This window comes from Prionailurus viverrinus, chromosome C2, assembly GCF_022837055.1.
Source record: "Prionailurus viverrinus isolate Anna chromosome C2, UM_Priviv_1.0, whole genome shotgun sequence".
Taxonomy (NCBI): domain Eukaryota; kingdom Metazoa; phylum Chordata; class Mammalia; order Carnivora; family Felidae; genus Prionailurus; species Prionailurus viverrinus.
This window is the reverse complement of record NC_062569.1, coordinates 11,440,162-11,461,875: the sequence shown is the minus strand read 5'-3', so window position 1 is coordinate 11,461,875 and position 21,714 is coordinate 11,440,162. Positions and strand designations below refer to the sequence as shown.

The window sequence follows — 21,714 nt, the reverse complement described above, 5'->3', positions numbered from 1 at the left end:
GCTGTTATGAAAGTGCTACAATGAACATGGGAGTGCAGATACCTCTTCCAGATACTGATTTCATTCCTTAGGGTATATACCCAGAAATAGGATTGCTGGATTGTATTGTGGTTCCATTTTAAAGCCTCCATACCATTTTCCATAATAGCTATAACAGTTTATATTTCCACCATCTCTGTTTGAGATTTTGTTTTTTTCAACACCCTTGACAACATTTGTTACCTCTTATTGATGATAGATAGCCATCCTGATAGGTGTGAAGTATATCTCATTGTATTTTTGATTTGCATTTCCCTGATGGCTAGTGATGTTGAGCATGTTTTCATGTATCTGTTGACCATATGTTATCTTAGGGATAATTCAGCTCCATTTAAAAATCCAATTTGGCAGGGCTCCTGGGTGGCTCCGTCGATAAAGCATCTGACTCCGGCACGGGTCATGATCTCACGGTTTGTCGGTTCGAGTCCCACATCGGGCTCTGTGCTGACAGCTCAGAGCCTGGAGCCTGCTTCGGAGTCTGTGTCTCCCTCTGTCCCCACCCCTCCCCCACTCATGCTCTGTCTGTCTCTCTCTCTGTCTCTCAAAAATAAATAAATACTAAAAAATTAAAAGAAAAATCAGATTTGGCAGCGCCTGATTGGTTAAGCGTCGACTTCGACTCAGGTCATGATCTCACAGGTTCGTGAGTTAAAGCCCCATCTGGGGCTCTGTACTGACAACACAGAGACTGCTTCAGATCCTCTGTCTCCCTCGCTCTCTGCCCTTCCCCCACGCGTATACTCTCTCAAAATTAAAACAAAATTAAAACATTTTAAAAATCGGATTTGTTTGTTTGGAGGTTTTTGTTGTTCCTACTGCGTGCTATGGTTCCTTATTTATTTTTAGATACTGACTGCTTATTCAATATGTTTTGCACATATTTTCTCTCATTCCATAGGTTGCCTTTTCATATCGTTGTTTCCTTTTCTAACTTTTTGGTTTGATATAGTCTCTTTACTTTTGCTTTTGGTTTTGGTGTCCCCTCCAGGAAAAAAAAATAATAATAATTGCCAAGGGCAATGCCAAGGAACATTTTCTGTGTCTTTTTTCCTAGAATTTTGTGGTTTCAGGTCTCACGTTTCAGTCTATAATACTTGATGTATTTTATTATTGTCATGTTTTCACCATCAAAATAGATGATCTTGGGCTTTCCTTCTTGGTTTGGTATAAAGGCAAAAGAGAGACATTGGCTGTTTGACAACGTTAAAGCGAATTTCAGGAATGTCACTGACATCATGACCTTTGTGATCAAATCCAGCAGTCAGAACCTCATCATTTTCCTTAACAAAATCCAAACAACCATCATTGGGTACGAAGGCTGTGATTTTTTTATTTTTATTTTTATTTTTTGCCATTCTTGATCAGCTGGACCCTGACACACTTCCTGATGGGAGAATTTGGCTGTTTGGCTTCAACCCCAACTTTTTCCAGCACAGTTCCTTTTGCATGAGAAACACCACCTAAAGGGTTGGGGCTGTGACCATTAAATGGGCTTTCTTGTACTGTTTATCATGCCACTTCTGATCTTGTCAGTGGCCATGGAGCATCCTGGAAGTATGAAGATCTTGAACTCGCCCATCCTGCCTGTGCCACAGGCCTGAGCAAAAGAGCTCTAGAATACATTAAAATACATTAAAAATACATTTAACGTTTATTTATCTTTGAGAGAGAGAGACAGAATTCTGGCTGGGGGGAGGGGAGAGCAGAGGGAGAGGGAGACACAGAATCCGAAGCAGGCTCCAGGCTCCAGCTGTCAGCACAGAACTCGATGTGGGGCTCAAACCCATGAACCATGAAATCATGACCTGAGCCAAAGTTGGATGCTTAACTGATTGAGCCAACTAGGAGCCCCGCTCTAGAATACATTTTAGGTTAATTTGTGTGTATGGTGTAAGAGAAAGGTCCAATTTTATGCTTTTGCATGTAATATCCACCTTTCCCAACACCATTAAATAAAAAGACTATCCTTTCCCCATTGTTTGTTCTTGGCACCCTTGTCAAAGATTATGTATAGTGTGGGTTTATTTCTTGGCTCTGTATTCTGTTCCAGTGGTCTATTTCTTTGTGCCAGTACCATACTGTTTTGAATACTATAGCTTTAAATAGAGTTTGCAGTCAGGAAGTATGATCCCTTCACCTTTGTGATACCACATTCTTTGTCAAGATCGCTTTCTATATTCAAAGCCTTTTGTGGTTCCATACACATTTTTAGATTTTTTTTTTCTGTGAAAAATGCCATTGAATTTTTATAGGGATTGCATAGAATCTGTAGAATGCATTGGGTAACGTGGACACTTTAATGTTAATGGTTCAATTCAAGAATATGAGATATCTTTCCATTTGCTTGCCTCTTGCATTGTCACCATTTTCAGTGTGCTGGTCAGGTCTTACACCTTTGTTAAATGTATTCCTAAGTACTTTATTGACTTTAACACTATTGTAAATGGTGGGTTTGTTTTCTTAATTTCTCTTTCAGATATTTCACAGTGTGTAGAAATGCAACGGAGTTTTGAATGATGATTTTGTAACCTGCACCTTTACTGAATCCTTTTTATTCTACAGTTATTTAGTGGAGTCTTTAGGTTTTTCTGTAGATAAGATTGTGTCTTCTGCAAACAATTTTACTTCTTTCCCAACTTGGATTCCTTTTCTTTTTCTTGCCTAATTGCTCTGGATAGGACTTTAGTTTTGTGTTGAATAGAAGTGGTGAGAGTGGGCACCTTTGTCTTGTTCTTAATCTTAGAGGAAAATCTTTCAACCTTTTACCATCGAGTTTGATGTTAGCTGTGGGCTTGTCATATATGACCTTTATTATGTTCAGATTACCTTCCTTCTATACCCAATCTGTTGAAAGTTTTTGTTGTGAAAGGATGTTGAATTTTGTCCAATGCCTTTTCTACATCTGTTGACATGATCATGATTTTTATTCTTCATTTTTATTAATCTGGTGTATCACATTTATTGATTTCCATATGTTGAACCATCCTTGACTCCCAGGGATAACCTGTTGGTTGTGCTCTATGATCATGGTGTGTTAAAGAAATGTGCTGTTGGTTTGCTAGTATTTTCTTGATTTTTGCATATATGTTCATCAGGGATGTTGACCTATAGCTTTTTTTGTTTTTTTGTTTTTTTTGTTTTTCGCCTTGTAGTACCTTCATCTGGCTTCAATTATCAGGGTAAGTCTTGTCTCATAAATTGAGTTTAGACATGTTCTCACTTCTTCAGTTTTTTGGAAGAGTTTAAGGATTGGCATTAATTATTCTTTAAGTGTTTGGAGGAATTTGCCATTGAGGCCATCTTTTCTTTCTTGGGAGGTTTTTGATTACTGATTCAATTTCCTTATTATTGTTCTGTTTTGATTTTCTATTTCTTCCTGGTTCAGTGTTGATGTAGGTTATATGTTTTTATTATTAGTTCATTTCTTCTAGGTTGTCCAGTTTGTTGGTGTGTGTTTGTTCATAGTTGTCTCTTACAATCCTTTGTATCTTTGTGGTTTAGGTTATAATATTTCCCCTTTCATTTCTGATTTTATCTGAGTCTTCTCTCTTTTCTTAGTCTAGCTAAAAGGTTATCAATTTTGTTTATCTTTTCAAAAACACCAGTTCTTAGTTTAGTTGATCTTTTGTTTTTCTAGTCTCTATTTCATTGATGTCTGCTCTAATCTTTGTTGTTTCCTTTCTTCTGCTAACTTTGGGTACAGTTTATTCTTCTTCTAGTTCCTTGAGGTATAAAGTCAGGTTGTTGGAGATCTTTTTTTTTTTTTTATTTATTTAATGTAGATGTTTGTTGCTGTAAACTTCCCTCTTAAATCTGCTTTTGCTGCATTCTGTATGGTTTACTATGTTTCTATTTGTGTTTGTCTAGAGATATTTTTTACTGTCCTTTTTATTTCTCCTTTGACCTATTGGTTTTTCACAACTGTTTTTAACTTCCACATGTTTATGAATTTTCCAGTTTTCTTCTTGATTTCTAGAGTCATACCATTGTGGTTGGAAAAGATACTTAATATAGTTTTAGTCTTCTTAAATTTGTTAAGACTTGTTTTGTGACCTAACATTTATATCCTGGAGAATATTCTGTGTGTGCCTGAGAATAATATGTGTTCTGCCACCGTTATATGGAATGTTCTGTATTAATCCGTTAGATCCATTTGGTATGAAGTGTAGTTCAAATCCGGTATCAACTTACTGATATTCTTTCTGTATGTTCTGTCCAGTATTGAAAGTAGGGCATTGAAAGTCCTCTAATATTATTGCATTGTTCTCTATTTCTGCATTTGGATCTGTTACTATTTGCTTACTGTATTTAGGTGCTCTGATGTTGAGTGTGTATATATTTATAATTGTTATATCCTATCAGGCTGCCAAGGCCTGTCTTAGGTAGTCTCTGGAGGTAGTCTTATTTCTGCTTCCTATGGTATTCTTCCATTTGTTTTTGATGCTTTCATATTGCTTACTTTTCTCAAATATTTGATATTTGGGCGTGTTCATTTTTGTATTTGATGAAATTTGTCTAAAAATGGTCCAGTGCATTTCTTCTCATTTATCTTTTGTCTTTCATTGATTAAATTTCTCATTCCTTAAGGTCATTCTTGTTTTACAGTGCTCTTACACTTTATTTTCTTATGGTTTTAGTGCTATTATAATTTATTGCTTATTCCTGTAATTTTTAGGGTTGTAGGACTGAAGGCGATCATGTCAAGTTATTCTGATGCTGTCTTCTGTCAGTAGTTATTAATCTTTTGAGAGTCATTGACTTGGACTGTGTGGTGAATTCCATGTACCCTCACCTTGTTTTGTTTAAATCCATAGCCATGTACTGCCTGCATCCTAAGCAATGACCAAATGTTACTTTGAGCATTACTCATTTTGTAGGCATGGGTTGGGGGTTGGGGGTTGGGGGGGGGGGGGATGGGCCTTTGTTTTTAGTTATATTGGTAGTATTATAAGCCTATTCCTTGAAGAATAATGTTACTCAGTTTCTATGAAAGAAATATTTATGTAGCTATAGAGTTAAATATAAAGATATTTGTTTTTATAATATTAAAAAGATAGAGCTACTTGTTTCTAGTAAGCAAACTTATAACATTTCCTTTTTTCCTGTTTTTTCTAGGTTTAACTATAGATCAACACATCATCTTGCATCTCATGGGTTCTATGAATTTTTAAACTGGTTTGATGAAAGAGCATGGTATCCACTAGGAAGAATAGTAGGTGGTACTGTAAGTATCTCTGCAGTTATTTATGTTAATCACAAAGTTTTATAGTTATTTGAGTAAATCATTAGTTACTAAGGTGATGGAGATCCTTGAAAGCTTTGTATAGCTAACTAATACAGTTTTCTGTAGCTGATTATCCAGTATTTTTTTATTTACTAAATCTCTTCCTGACACTCCCTCCCCACCCCTTCCCTGCACATGTTTGTGTTATCTCATACTAGCCACTATTTCTAACAAGGGGAGACAGGGAGGGGAGATTTCTTGTCATAGTACATCTTAAGTTCAGGTTATTTGCGGTTTTATTTTATTCTGTAACAACTTTGTTGAAATCATATTTTTTGGAAGGAAATCGAAATTTAGAAGAATCAGATAGTTTCAATTTTTAGGTCCTAAAGCTGCCCTAAATTACTTCAGGTAATTGAGTATTGATCATAGCTCATGGGAAGCTGTTATATTCAGAATGTGACATAAGGGAAAATATGTATGGGATCTGGAATGTAGGAAGAATGTTAAAAAGAAAATGATAGGTAGACATCTATGGGGAACATCTATTTAGCCTTATTTTTGGTTAGAAGTTTATCACTTTTGTTAGATTTCTTAACCCAAAGAAACTTTGACGTTGTTGATTATCTGCATTATATATTTGTCTTTTGTTATGTTAATTTCAGTTTATTTCCTTCCCCACATTTTCTTGAGATTATTTTGATGTTTTTCTGACTTCTTGATACTTTACTCAATAACCTTTCTTTGTTTTCATTTCATTTCATTTCATTTCATTTCATTTCATTTCATTTATTATTTTAGAGAGAGAGCGCACACAAATGGGGAAGAGGTGCAGAGGGAAAGAGAAAGAATCTTATGCAGGCTCCACTCCGAGTGCAGAGCTGTACACAGGTCTTGATCCCACAACTCTGGGATCATGACCCAAGCTGAAACCAGCAGTCATGCTCAACTGACCACCTAGGCACTCCTGATGTATTTATTTTAAAACTATAAATTTCCCAATAATCACTGTTTTAGCTACATTTATGATGTATAAGGTTTGATACATAGTATTTTTATTTTCATTCAAGTTGAAATTTAATTTCCATTATAATTCCCGCTGGTACACGGATTATTTAGAATTTGAGTTTTAAACATAAGACTATTTCCTAGTTATCTTTTTTTACTTTATGCTTCTATTATGGTTAGAGAACAAACAGAAATTTCAGTCCTTTGAAATTTTTGAGACTTGATTTGTGGCCTGGCATATAGCCACATTTTATAAATGTTCCCTCTGTGTCAGAAGAATACGTTCTCCATGATAGTGAGATGTTTTTCTAATCTGGGGCATCTTCTTATCCTTGATGTAAGCAGAGATACAGAAACAAGGAGAGGAGTCATGATGGTCTCCAGGGCAGATAAGGAAAATATATCCTGTTATATACCTTAGTGCAGTATTTGATGAGTACAGTTTGTTTCCTGGCATGTGTATAACTTTTTATTTTGAATTCGTCGTCACTGGAGGGCTTGTTTTCTTCTCCAAGTGTCCTGGTATTTGGGACCATTTTTGTAATACTTTTTTCTCATTTGCTTTCACCCTAGCCAATAGGGGTTTTACTGGTTTTAGGACAGTTTTTAGAGGTTATTTGTCAGCTTGAGGCTTCTTACATCTGAAGTTGTTGTAAATGTGGAACTCACATTTACACATGTATTGAATGAGTTTCTCATTTTGTTTCTATTCAAAGCTTTGGAAGTAAGGCAAAAAAAGTTCCTTACTGCTTCCCTTGATGGGTGGGTATAATTTGTCTAGTCTAGTTCCATAAACAGACCCTGGGTTTGTGCTGGGAATTAGGTATTTTCTCTGATCCCTGTCTGGAGCCGCCCTGCTAGCCTCCAGTCTCAAAGATGTGTGTCCAGCCTGGAGTGTTTTTCTTGTCTCATTGGGGCTCCCTTGGCATCAGAACCTACTTTAAATTCCTTCTATGTTTTTGGCATCTAGAAGCTTCCCTTTCTTGTGAGCTTAAATATGTTTTTGTTGTTGTTGGGTGGGTGTTTTTGTTTGGTTGGTTTTTAAGGTCCTTTGCTCCTATACTTGTATGTATTTTGGCTCTATTTTGTGTGTCAACTTAGTCTGCCATATTATCTTGGATGTATTGACTACCTTAGAGGTATTTTCAGATTCATTTTCATTTTGTTTTTTAATATGGCTGTCAAAATCGTGCGTTGGGACCTGGTATTCTATGTGAAAAAGCACAAAATTTTAGTTTTTAAGAATTGTGATGATTGCCACACTTTACCCCCTTCTTTAATCACATTCTCCTTCCATGCACTGAATAGGTATTGTGCATCTATTTTATGCTAATTGTTGTTCTGGGTGCTGGGGAAACTTTTCCTGCTCTTCCAGAGTTTATATTCTTTTAAGGGTGTTGAGTTTAATTGATAATAAAGTAACGAAAAGTATGTTAAATGGTGGTAAGTGCTAAGGAGAAGAAGCAAGGGAAGGAGTTAAAGACCATAGAGAGTTTGCACTTTTAATCAGTATAGCTCGGAAAAGAAACGTAACTTTTTTTTGTAGTTTCTGTGATAAAAGAAAGGAAAGAATCTTTCAGGTGTTAGATAAGGATGGAAATGTAAATACACATTTAATCACCTATGAATAGCTAAAAAATAATATCCTACTTATTTTTCTCTGAATTCTCCTAATGTTATCCTGTTCCTCTTTTAGGGTAAGGTTTAATTGGCCTCTTGTAGTTTCTTGTTATTCTCTTCCAGCCTTAAATACTAAGTGGTGTAAAAATGTTCAACCTTTCAGGATCCCAAAATAATTATCTTTGAATTCACCAATTGACTAGTTGTATTTTTTGTTTTGTTTTGTTTCCCTATTTAGAGTTGTTTACATTCCAAATCTTGGGTTTGAAAGGCAGGAAGACACTTAAATAATATGGCACATAACTTTTCTTCTCTTTTTTTCTCACCCCCCTTACATACACAAAATTGTGGGCAACGTTGGAGCCTGTTAAAACCCTAAACTTAAGAGTAAGTTAGGGGGCACCTGGGTGGCTCAGTCAATTGAGCGTCCGACTTTGGCTCAGGTCATGATCTCCCAGTTTGTGGCTTCGAGCCCTGCATCAGGCTCTGTGCTGACCCCTTGCTCAGAGCCTGGAGCCTGCTTCAGATTCTGTGTCTCCTTTTCTCTCTACCCCTCCCCCATTCACACTTTGTCTCACTCTGTTTCTCAAAAATAAATGTAAAAAAAAAAAAGTAAGAGTAAGTTTATAGTGAAAAAATAGTAGAATCTATAAGAAAGTTGCCGACAGTTTTCTATTTCTAAACATTTTGTTTTAATCTTTCAATCTGATCGTTTATTTAAATATGTATTGCTCCATTTATAAGCTTTTCCTTTGTATCCAACACAAAGGAACATTTAGTTTTGTAGTGTAGAAGTTCAGTGAAGAAGGCAAACTGTTTTGAGATCTTATTCTCAAACTTACTATAAACAATATGTAATAATAAAGAAAAGAACTTATGTTAGTCTTTTTAATTCCCTTATTTTATATGCAGTTAAATTTTCCATTTTTGTCTTCCTAGGTTTACCCAGGGTTGATGATAACAGCTGGCCTTATCCATTGGATTTTAAATACATTGAACATAACAGTTCATATAAGAGACGTATGTGTGTTCCTTGCACCGACTTTTAGCGGCCTTACATCTATATCTACTTTCCTGCTTACCAGAGAACTTTGGAACCAAGGAGCAGGACTTTTAGCTGCTTGTTTTATTGCTATTGTGCCAGGTTACATTTCTCGCTCAGTAGCTGGCTCCTTTGATAATGAAGGCATTGCTATTTTTGCACTTCAGTTCACATACTACTTATGGGTAAGTAACACTTAATGTTTTGCTACCATTTAATACTCATGAACTCTGTGTGGAAATGCTGTAGGTTGTATACATTTGTCCTTTATCAATTATAGTTCCATATAGGGATCTATTTCTATTCATAATCAACTTAATAATGCCATAACATTTTAAAATGTCAGGTACTGCTCATGTGTGCATTCTCCCTTCCTCTTCCCCTCCCACCCCTGTGTGCATATAAAATTTTTTACAAGAATCTTGTTATTCCTGTTTTAACAGATGATGATAATATCATTTATATGTCATAGCTCCAAAAAAGAGGATAACAGAAAGCATCTATTGATTTTGTTTCTTTTTGGGTGGAGAGAGGGGTCAGAAATACTTAAGATAAGTTGAAATATGATTTAGTGACTTGGGATTTTGAATTCTATTGTAAAACTAGCATTGCTTTGCTTTTACCAAGTTATTTCTTACCAATTTATATACCCTATATTTCCCTTTCTTGTCTTATTGCATTAGCTAGTACTTCCAATACAATGTTCAAAAGGAGTGGTGAGAGGGGACATTGTTAACTTCTTCCTGATCTTAGTGGGAAAGCTTTGAACTTCTCAACATTAAGTGTGATGTTAGCTATAGATTTTTGGTAGATATTATCAAGTTGAGGAGGTTCCACTCTACTATTAATTTGCTGAGAGATTTTATCATGAATGGATAGATTTTTTCAAATGTTTTTTCTGTATCTATTGATAAAAGTTACATGATCTTTTTTCCTTGAGTTTTTTGATGTGATAAACATTAATTTTTTTAAGTTCATTTATTTTAAGAGAGCAAAAGAGAGAATGAGTGGAGTGGAGAGGGGCTGAGAGATGGGGACAGAGGATCTGAAGCATGAGCTAATAGCAGAGAGCCCGATGTGGGGCTTAAACTCATGAACCTGTGAGATTATGACCTGAGCTGAAATCAGACACATAAAGATTGAGCCACCCAGGCACCCTTTAATTAATTTTCAAATATTGAACCAGCTTTTCATACCAGGGATAAATCTCACTTGATTATAGTATATAATTCTTACAGTACATTGCTGGATTTGATTTGCTAATACTTTGTTGAGGATTTTTACATCTATGTTCATAATACATATGGCTCTGTAGTGTTCTTTTAATGTCTTTGCCTGGTTTTGATATTAGGATCATACTAGTCTCATGGAATGAGGAGGTATTCCCCTTACTTCTATTTTCTGAAAGATTGTAGAGAATTGGTATAATTTCTTCCTTAAATGTTTGGTAGAATTCATCAGTGTACCCACCTTGGCCTTTTGCTTTCTGTTTTAGAAGGTTATTAATTATGGGTTCAATTTCTTTAAAGGATACAGATTTCTTTAGACTGTCTCCTTCTTGTGTGAGTTTTGGCAGGTTTTTGTCTTTCAGGGAATTGGTCCGTTTAATTTAGGTTCTCAAATTTGTGGGCATAAGGTTGTTCATAGTATTCCTTTATTATTTTTTTTAATAAATGCTCATGGGAACTGTAGTGACATCACTTCATTCATTTCTAAAAGTAGTAATTTATGTGTTCTTTTTTTTTTCTTAGTCTGGCTAGAGACTTACTGTTTTGGGGGTGTTTTTTTTTTTTTTTTTAATTTTTTTTTTTTTTCAACGTTATTCAACGTTTATTCAACGTTTTTTTTTTTTAATTTTTTTTTTTTCAACGTTTATTTCAAGACAGAGCATGAACAGGGGAGGGGCAGAGAGAGAGGGAGACACAGAATCGGAAACAGGCTCCAGGCTCTGAGCCATCAGCCCAGAGCCCGACGCGGGGCTCGAACTCACGGACCGCGAGATCGTGACCTGGCTGAAGTCGGACGCTTAACCAACTGCGCCACCCAGGCGCCCCTGGGGGTGTTTTTTTATGTTTTATTTGTTTTTTGAGAGAGAGCGTACACGCACAAGTGGGGCAGGAGCAGGGGCAGAGAGATAGGGGAACAGACAATCTGAAGCAGGCTTCTTTTGGCTAGAAGTCCTGTAATTCTTATCTTTGTTCTACTTTGGGTAAGGTGTCTTTATTCTTTCTTCGTTCAGCATTTTTTCTTTACTTTTAATTTTCTGTAGTTTGATAAGATGTGCCTGGTACAGGGTAGTTGGATTTGGATTTTTTTTGGCATTTATTCATTAGTGCTTGATCTGTGGTTTGGTGTCTGACATCGATTTGGAGAAATTTTCTGTCATTGTTTCAAATATTTATTCCTTTCTCTCTTTTTTCTGGTATTTCCACACATGTATATCGCACATTTTGTTGTTGTTCCACAGCCCTTGGATTTTCTGTTCTGTTTTGATCCAGTCTTTGTTCTCTTTTCTTTTCAGTTTTGGAGGTTGCTGTTGATACCCTCTAGTTCAGAGATTCTTTCCTCAGCTATGTTCAGTCCATTAATAAGCCCATCAAGGGCATTCTTCATTTTTGTTACAGTATTTTTTTTTCTCTAACATTGCTTTTTGGTTCTTCCCTAAGATTTGTCTCTCTACTTACATCACCCATCTATTCCTGCATGCTGTCTACTTTATGCATTAGAGCCCCTAGCATACTAATCAATTAATGTAATTAATGTAATTGTTTTACATTTCTGATCTCATAATTCCAGTATGTTTGTCGTATGTGGTTCTGATGCTTGCTCTGTCTCTTCAACTTGTGTTTTTTGCCTTTTGGTATACTTTGCAATATTTTTCTCATAGCCAGACATGATCTGCTAGGTAAAAGGAATTATGGTAAATAAGCCTTTAGTAAAGTGGATGTAAGGTGTGTGGAGAGAGAAAACATTCTGTGGTTTTAGGATTAGCTGTCTTTTAGTAAGCTGGACTGTAAACTTTACCAGTGTCCCCCCCCCCCCCCGCCCCCCACCTGCCTTCCGTAAGTAGATAGGGCTGGTTGGCTACTCCAGTTTGTCCTCTGTCATTTCCTCACTTACAGATTCAAGAGTTGTTGATTTTTTAGTCTGTTCAGCTTTTTACTTTTTGTTAGAATGGAATGATTCTGTACTTCTGAAACTAGAAACCAGAAGTATGTTGCCAAGTTCTATAAACTTAATGTTCTTTTTAACATGTAAAAGGATGTTACTTAGTACTGGCTTCAGCTTAAAGCTTGCATGTATTTAATTGTTTGTTTGTCTGTTAATTTACCTGTAGCCTATGCTCATACTCTTTCATGTTGAAAACTGCCAAAATTATTACATGTGAATATATTTTTTATACGTTGAGTATATTTTTAGGTAGCTAGGTGAGTGGAAGCATTATTTTTCTCTTGAATAAATTTCATCTTTTAAAATTACTGAGCTCTTGCATATTTTCACTTTGGCAAGGAATTCCAGAGAAGAACAGATCAGTCAGATGGTTACTTGATACTGAGTTTCAGAAGAAAACACCTGTGAAGATGAAGATGCTGACAAGCAGTAGGATGCTGCTAATGCTGCTGTATTCACCCAAAAATGTTTAAAAACAAACTTTTTTAGTTTATTTTGTGCAGCTGAGAAAAAAAATGTTTTGGAACATCTGTTTAAGGCCTTCCAAATGACATGCAATTTTTTAAATTATAAAAGTATGTACGAACGTTGATAGATCTTGACAGTATACTGCCGAGTGGAAAAATCAGTTGAGGTAGGATATGTACAGTATAATATCCTTATTTAAATTTTAAACAGTACAAATTATACCATATGTTGTTTGTACCTATTTATAATGAAAGTATAAAAATATAGCATATATCCATCATATGCACCAACTTCATGCAGTAGGGGTGATTTTGAGGAAGGACTTTGAAGGAGTTTGCTATGTGAGTAAAAAAATGTTAATAAAATCAACAAGCAAATAGGTATTCTCATTTAGAAGTCTGGATGGGGTGGGGGCGCCTGGGTGACTCAGTTGGTTGCACTTTGGATTCTTGAACTAGGCCTTGGTTATGATACCGCGGTTCTTGGGTTCTGGCCCTGTGTCGGGCTCTGCACTAATAGCACAGAGCCTGCTTGGGATTCTTTCTCCCTCTCTTTCTGCCCCCACCTTCCAAAGTGAATAAACAAACATTTTTTTTAAATGTATGCGCTTTTATGTTTGGCTCCCATTCACTTAGCATAATCATTCATGTTACTGACATGTATCAATACTTCATTTCTTTTAATGGATAAATAATTTATTACATGGATATGCTGCAATTTTTTTTTAACTGTCATCAGTTGATGGGACATTGAGTTTTTCTCACATATTGATTGTAATGAATGATGCTGCTAACTTTTGTGTACCAAGTTTTTTGGGGGATGTATGTTTTCATTTCTCTTTAGTATATATCTAAGAGTAAAATTGTTGGTTCACATGGTAACTCTGGTTAGCTTTTTGAGAAACCTCGAGACTGTTTCCCACAGTGGTTGTACCATTTTACATTCCTACCAACAATGTAGGAAAGTTTTAATGTCTCTAAATCTTTGCCAATACTTAATGTTTTTTGTGTGTGTGTGTGTGTGTGTGTGTGTGTGTGCGTGCGTTTTAAGATATCACCTATTGGCATGAAGTGGTATCTCATATGGTTTCTTTTTATTGTAGTAAAATACACATAACATGAAATTTAACCATTTAGAGGTGCCTAGATGGCTCAGTCGGTTAAGTGTCTGACTCTTAACTTCAGCTCAAGTCATGATCTCATGCTTCATGGGATTGAGCCCCACATCAGGTTCTGTACTAACAGCACAGAGCCTGCTTGGGATTCTTTCTCTCCCTCTCTCTCTGCCCCTGCCCTGCTCATGCTCCCCCTCTCAAAATAAACATTAAAAAATTTTAACCATTTATAAGTGTAGAATTCAGTAATGTTAAATGCATTCACCATCACTGCTATACATCTCCATAGCTTTTCACCTTGCAAAACCTGAAACTACATCCATTAAACAATAATTCCCCATTCTTCGCTCCCCCCATCCCCTGACAACCACCATTCTACTCAGTCTCTGTGATTTTTGATTACCCTGAGTATCTCATACAAGTGGAATGATACAATTTTGTCTTTTTGTCACTGGCTTATTTCACTTAGCATAATATAATGTCCTCAAGGTTCATACATGTTGTAGCACAAAACAGAATTTCCTTCTTTTTTAAGGCTGGATAACATTCCATTATGTTTATATACCACATGTTGTTTATCCATTCATCTGTTGATGGATACTTAGGTTGCTTTTGTATTTTACCTATTGTGAATAATGTTGCTATGAACATAGGTGTATGGGTATTTGTGAGATCCTGCTCTCAATTCTTTGGGGTATTTGCCCAAAAATGAAATTGCCAGGTCATGTGACAGTTCTGTTTTCAGTTTGTTGAAGAATTAACCATTCTGTTTTCCGTAGCCACTGTAGTACCAGTTTACATTCCCATCAACAGTACACAGGATTCCAATTTTGCCACATCCTTGCCAAAACCTGTGGTATCTCATTGTAGTTTTTATTTGCATTTCCCTGGTATCTAATGATGTTGAGCATCTTTGCTTGTGGTTAAAAGGCCATTGGTAGTGGCACATGGGTGGCTTAGTCATTTAAGTATCTGACTTCAGCTCAGGTCATGATCTCATGGTTCCTGAGTTTGAGCCCCACATTGGGCTCTGAGCTCTGTCCTGGCGATGCAGAGCCTGCTTGGGTTTCTTGCTCTCTCTTCACTCTCTGCCCCTCCCCCATTCGTTCTTTCTCCCTCTCTCTCAAAATAATAAGTAAACTTTACATAAAAAGGCCATAGGTTTTTCAAAAATTGCACCATTTGTATATGTGGAGAAATGTTTATTCATATCCTTTGCCTGTTTTTTGAATCAGGTTTTTTGTTGTTGTTGATCAGTTTTAGAAGTTCTCTATATATTGTTGATATCAATCCTTTCTAAAATGCATGACTTTTGAATATTTTCTCCCATTCTGTGGGTTGCCTTTTTTACTCTGTTGACATTGTCTTTTGATGCACAAGTTTTAATTTTCCTTGAAGTTCAATTTGTTTATCTTTTCTTTTGTTGCTGTGCCTTTGGCGTCCTATCTGAGAAATGACTGCCAAATTTAATGTCATGAAGCTTTTGCCGTGTGTTTTCTTCTAAGAGTTTTTGGTCTTAGATTTATCTCTGAGTGAATTTTCTATATGGTGTTAGGTAAGGGTTCAGCATCATTATTTTTGCACAGATGTCCACCTTTCTCAGCACCATTTGTTGAAGATTATCCTTTCCCCCATTTAATGATCTTGGGACTCTTGTTGAGTATCATTTGACCATATATGCAGAGATTTATTTCTGGGTTCTTTATTCTGCTCTGCTTGTCTGTCTGTAGGTCTTTATAAAGCCAGCACCAGACTATTTTGATTACTGTAGCTTTTTAGTAAGTTTTAAAATCAGGAAGCATATTTTGTCTGGCTTTGTTCTTTTTCAAGATACTTTGGTTATTAGAGTTGTTTTGAGATGCTATATGAATTTTAGAATGGGATTTTTACTTTTGCAAAAAAACATCATTGGGATTTTGAATCAGAATACATTAATCTTCATAGATTACTTTGAATATTATCATCTTATTATTGTCTTCCAGTTCATGAAAGAGCATGGTACATTTCCATTTATTTATGCCTTTAATTTTTTATAATGATGTTTTAGAGTTGTATAAGTCTTTTACCTCATTAGTTAATTCATATGTATTATTTTATTCATTTTGATACTATTGAAATTGGATTTTTTTTTCAGTAATTTCCTTTTCAGATTGTTCATTGTCAATATATAGAAATACAACTGATGTTTATGTATTGGTTTTGTATCCCACTATTTAGCTGAATTCATTTATTAGATCTAACAGTGTGTGTGTGTGTGTGTGTGTAATCTGGAATTTTCTGCATAGAAGATCATATAATTTGCAAACAATCATTTTACTTATTTCTAATTTGGATACCTTTTCTTTTTCTTGCCTAATAGCTCTGGTTAGAACTTCAAGTACAATTGACCCTTGAACAACACCAATCCACTTATATGGGGTTTTTTTGGATAAATACAGTTTAGTATATAAATGATTTCTTATGATTTTTAAAATATTTTCCATGGGGCACCTGGGTGGCTCAATTGGTTAAGTGACTGACTCTTGATTTTGGGTCAGGTCATGATCTCATGGTTGTAGGATCAAGGCCCACATCAGGCTCTGCTCTGAGCATGGAAACTGCTTGGGATTCTCTCTCTTCCTCTCTCTATTCCTGCTTATACTCTCTCTCTCTCCTAAAATAAATAAACATTAAAGTAAAATATTTTCTTTTGCTTACTTTATTGTAAGAATACATTATAAAATACATGCAACATACAAAATATGTGTCGATTAACTGATTATGTTAGGGGTAAGGCTTCCAGTCAACAGTAGGCTATTAGTAAAGTTTGGAGAAGTTAAAAGGTATATGTGGATTTGCTACTGTGTGAGTGTCAGTGCCTCTAATCCCTGCATTGTTCAGTGGTCAACTGTAGTATGTTGCAAAGAAGTTGTGAAAGTGGTGGGGGGAGGGGTTGTGAAAGTGGGCCTTGTCTTGTTCCTGATCTTACAGGAAAAGCTTTAGTCTTTCACTATTTAGTATGTTTGCTGTGGGTTTTTCATATATGATCTTTATTATATATGGTATATTAACATACACTGTTATTAAATATGTAATATATGTTATATACTAGTACATGATACTTTGTATATTCATATTTTAAAATATTTTTTATACATATTTCTCAGTTGGACTGAGATAATTCCTCTAGAGGACTCCTTAGGAGAGTCTCATAAGAACAGTATTCATTCCTCAAGTCCTTGCATGTTTAAACCTGTTTTTCGATAGCTTGAGAGTTGAACTGGATATAAAATTCTAGGTCATACATTCTTTGCTTGAATTTATTAAAATCGTACCACCTGCATTTTATTTTGCTTCCTACTGTCAAGAACCTAATTTCATTGTTTCATAAGAAAAGTGGTCTTTTTTTTCCCTGAAGTAATTTTTTCAATGTCATTAAAATAATAAATTTTCTAAATGTGTCCCAGAATTGACCTTTCAGGTAATGGTACTCTCTTTCAACATGTAGATTGATAACTATTTCTGAGAAGTTGTCTTTGAAATCTTAAATATCAGTTTATTTCACTGTTTTTCTTGGATTTTCTGTCTTCTATATTTCTTTATGACCCTTTTTCTTTCCCTTGGCTGAATACTGCTGGTATTCAATCTCTCTGGGAATTCATACTTGCTAAAATTGGTTTTTAGTATTCTGTTGAGGGTTTTTGCATCAGTGTTCATGGGTGATAATTGGTCAGTAGGTTTTCTTGTAGTGTTTCTGTCTGGCTTTGGTATCAGGGTATAATGTTGGCTTGATGGAATGAATTGGGAACACTTCATCCTCTTCAATGTTTTAGAAAATTTTGAGAAGTATCAATAATATTAGTTCTTTTAAAGTTTTGTAAAATTTACCAATGAAGCCATCAGGTCCTGGGCTTTTCTTTGTTGAGAATTTTATTTTTTTATTAAAAAAAATTTATTTTTAATGTTTGTTTATTTTTGACAGAGAGAGAGAGAGACAGAGCATGAGCGGGGGAGGGGCAGAGAGAGAGGGAGACACAGAATCCGAAGCAGGCTCCAGGCTCTGAGCTGTCAGCACAGAGCCCGACATGGGGCTTAAACTCACAGACTGCAAGATCATGACCTGAGCTGAAGTCGGACGCTCAACTGACTGAGCCACCCAAGCGCCCCTTTGTTGAGAGATTTTTGATTACTGGTCCAATCTCTCTTTTTTTTTTTTTTTTCCTTCCCCTCCCCCATGGGTTCCTGTTAAGTTTCTCAGGATCCACATAAGAGTGAAACCATATGGTATCTGTCTTTCTCTGTATGGCTTATTTCACTTAGCATCACACTCTCCAGTTCCATCCACGTTGCTACAAAAGGCCATATTTCATTTTTTCTCATTGCCACGTAATATTCCATTGTGTATATAAACCACAATTTCTTTTTTTTTTTTTTTTCAGGATTCAATAATACTTTTATTTTTTTTTTTTTTTATGAAATTTATTGACAAATTGGTTTCCATACAACACCCAGTGCTCATCCCAAAAGGTGCCCTCCTCAATACCCATCACCCACCCTCTCCTCCCTCCCACCCCCCATCAACCCTCAGTTTGTTCTCAGTTTTTAACAGTCTCTTATGCTTTGGCTCTCTCCCATTCTAACCTCTTTTTTTTTTTTTTTTTTTCCTTCCCCTCCCCCATGGGTTCCTGTTAAGTTTCTCAGGATCCACATAAGAGTGAAACCATATGGTATCTGTCTTTCTCTGTATGGCTTATTTCACTTAGCATCACACTCTCCAGTTCCATCCACGTTGCTACAAAAGGCCATATTTCATTTTTTCTCATTGCCACGTAATATTCCATTGTGTATATAAACCACAATTTCTTTATCCATTCATCAGTTGATGGACATTTAGGCTCTTTCCATAATTTGGCTATTGTTGAGAGTGCTGCTATGAACATTGGGGTACAAGTGGCCCTATGCATCAGTACTCCTGTATCCCTTGGATAAATTCCTAGCAGTGCTATTGCTGGGTCATAGGGTAGGTCTATTTTTAATTTTCTGAGGAACCTCCACACTGCTTTCCAGAGCGGCTGCACCAATTTGCATTCCCACCAACAGTGCAAGAGGGTTCCCGTTTCCCCACATCCTCTCCAGCATCTATAGTCTCCTGATTTGTTCATTTTGGCCACTCTGACTGGCGTGAGGTGATACCTGAGTGTGGTTTTGATTTGTATTTCCCTGATAAGGAGCGACGCTGAACATCTTTTCATGTGCCTGTTGGCCATCCGGATGTCTTCTTTAGAGAAGTGTCTATTCATGTTTTCTGCCCATTTCTTCACTGGGTTATTTGGTTTTCGGGTGTGGAGTTTGGTGAGCTCTTTATAGATTTTGGATACTAGCCCTTTGTCCGATATGTCATTGCGAATATCTTTTCCCATTCCGTTGGTTGCCTTTTAGTTTTGTTGGTTGTTTCCTTTGCTGTGCAGAAGCTTTTTATCTTCATACGGTCCCAGTAATTCAATTTTGCTTTTAATTCCCTTGCCTTTGGGAATGTGTCGAGTAAGAGATTGCTACGGCTGAGGTCAGAGAGGTCTTTTCCTGCTTTCTCCTCTAAGGTTTTGATGGTTTCCTGTCTCACATTTAGGTCCTTTATCCATTTTGAGTTTATTTTTGTGAATGGTGTGAGAAAGTGGTCTAGTTTCAACCTTCTGCATGTTGCTGTCCAGTTCTCCCAGCACCATTTGTTAAAGAGGCTGTCTTTTTTCCATTGGATGTTCTTTCCTGCTTTGTCAAAGATGAGTTGGCCATACGTTTGTGGGTCTAGTTCTGGGGTTTCTATTCTATTCCACTGGTCTATGTGTCTGTTTTTGTGCCATGGTCCAATCTCTTTATTAGTTATAAGTCTATTCCGATTTTCTGTTTCTATGTGATTTAGTATTAGTAGATTTTATATGTATAGGAATTTGTCCTGTTTCATCTCAGTTATCCAGTTTGTTAGAGTACAGTTATTCATAGCACTTTCTTATGATCCTTTTAATTTCTACAGAATTAGTAGTAATGTTTACATTTTCATTTCTTATGTGGTGATTTGACTTTCTTTTTTTTTTTCTTAGTGTACCTAGCTAAAGATTTGTCAATTCTGTTGATGTTTTCAAAGGACTCCTTTTTGGTTTCATTGATTTTATTATTTTTTTATTCTTTATTTTGCTTACTTCTAATTTTTATTATGTTTTTTCCTTTAGTTGTTTTGGGTTTAGTTTGTTCTTTGTCTAGTTCCTTAAGTTTTACAGTTAGGTTGTTAATTTGAAATCTGTTTTTTTTTGTTTGTTTTGTTTTTTAATGATGTGTTTATAGGTATTTTTTCTCTTAGCACTACTTTGCAACCTCCCATGAGCTTTGGTGTGTTGTGTTTTCAGTTTCATTCCTCTGTAAGTATTCTTAAATTTCCCTGTTATTTCTTCTTTCATCCATTGGTTGTTAAGGGCATTTTGTTTAATTTCCACAAAATTGTGAATTTTCTCATTTCACTTCTGTTATTGGTTTCTAATTTTACCCAGTTGTGGTCAGAGAATATGCATTCTGTTGTATCTATCTCTGTAGAATTAATCTGTTGCCTAAGATATGGTCTATCCTAGAATATGTCCCACGTGTACTTGAGTGGAATGTGTGTCCTTTTGCTTATTCGGTCTATTTGGTGTATTATGTGAAGTCCTCGGTTTCTTCTTTCTGGTTCTACGAGTTATCTAGTGGTGTATTGAAATCCCTAACTATTATAGAACTGTTTCTCACTTAATTTCTGTCAGTTTTTGCTGCATATATTTTGATGGTCTGTCATGAAGTGTCTAAATGTTGTAATTGTTATACTTACAGCATTGCAAGTTTTCTTAATATATACTGTCCTTTTTGTCTTGAAACCTTTTTTGATTTAAAGTTTGTTGTGTCTGACATTAGTATAGTCACCCATTCTCTGTATAGTAACAGTTCATTACTGTTTGCATGGAATATCTTTTTCCATCCTTTAAGTTTCAGTATATTTGTGTCTTTAGATCTAAAGTGAGTGTCTGGGAGGCAGAATATAGTTGTACCATGTGTTGTTATCTATTCCACCAGTCTTTGTCTTGATTGGAGAGTGTAATTTAATCTAAAATAATTATTGATAAGAAGGACCTTATTTCTGTCATTTTGCTATTTATTTTCATATGCCTAGTAGTTTTTCTGTCTCTCATTTCCTTTATTATTGTCTTTTGTCTTTAGTTTTTTTGTAGTGAAATGTTTAAATGCGTTTCTCATTTCCTTTTGTGTATATGTTCTTGCTGTTTTCTTTGTGGTTATCGTGTGGGTTACATTTAGCAATCTAATACTATACTCTTATTTCAGTTTATACTAGCTCATCTTTAATAATATATAAAAATCTCCTTACAACTCTGTTCCTACCCCCTTTTGATTGGCAATGTCACAAAATTAGATTTTTATACATTGTGTGTGCAAAAACATAAACTAATAATTCTTTGTATTAGTTTCTTAAAGTATGTAGAAGACTAAATTTGGAGTTATAAATCAAAGTTAAAATAATACTAGCTCTTGGGGTGCCTAAGTGGCTCAGTCAGTTAAGTGTCCAACTCTTGATTTTGGCTTGGGTCATGATCTCATGGTTCATGAGTTTGAGCCCTGTGTCAGTCTCTGAGCCCTGCTTCAGACATTCTCTCTCCCTCTCTGTCTGCCCCTTCCCTGTTTGCTCTTTCTCAAAATAAATAAACATTAAAAAAAAATACTTGTATACACTAATAATTTTTGTTTGGCCATTTGGGGTCCTTTGTATTTCCATATGAATTTTATTTCCGAGTCTCCATACTACATTCTTTTTTTAAGCGGCTTAATTTTTTTTTTTTTAATTAATTCATTAGATGCTTTTATAGAACACAATGTGGAACTGGTGCTTTTATATATGTTGACTATTTAGAGTTAAATGAAGTTGGTGACCTGGTAGGGGAAATTGTGAGTCATCATATTGCTTTTTTTTTTTTTAATTTTACTTTTTTATTTTTTTAAATTTACATCCAAATTAGT

At 35.6% G+C, this 21,714-nt stretch overlaps 1 protein-coding gene and 1 pseudogene across 1 annotated transcript in view; one reads left to right on the top strand and one right to left on the bottom strand.

Annotated features, from left to right (window-relative positions):
- STT3B (STT3 oligosaccharyltransferase complex catalytic subunit B) overlaps positions 1-21,714 on the top strand; it is a 107,439-nt gene that overhangs the window by 42,204 nt on the left and 43,521 nt on the right. The window contains exons 2-3 of the mRNA XM_047875276.1: positions 5,155-5,263; positions 8,831-9,118. Of these exons, the coding sequence (XP_047731232.1) occupies positions 5,155-5,263; positions 8,831-9,118 (397 nt within the window). The remainder of the gene's footprint in view (positions 1-5,154; positions 5,264-8,830; positions 9,119-21,714) is intronic.
- On the bottom strand, positions 1,153-4,532 carry LOC125175043 (40S ribosomal protein S23-like; annotated as a pseudogene).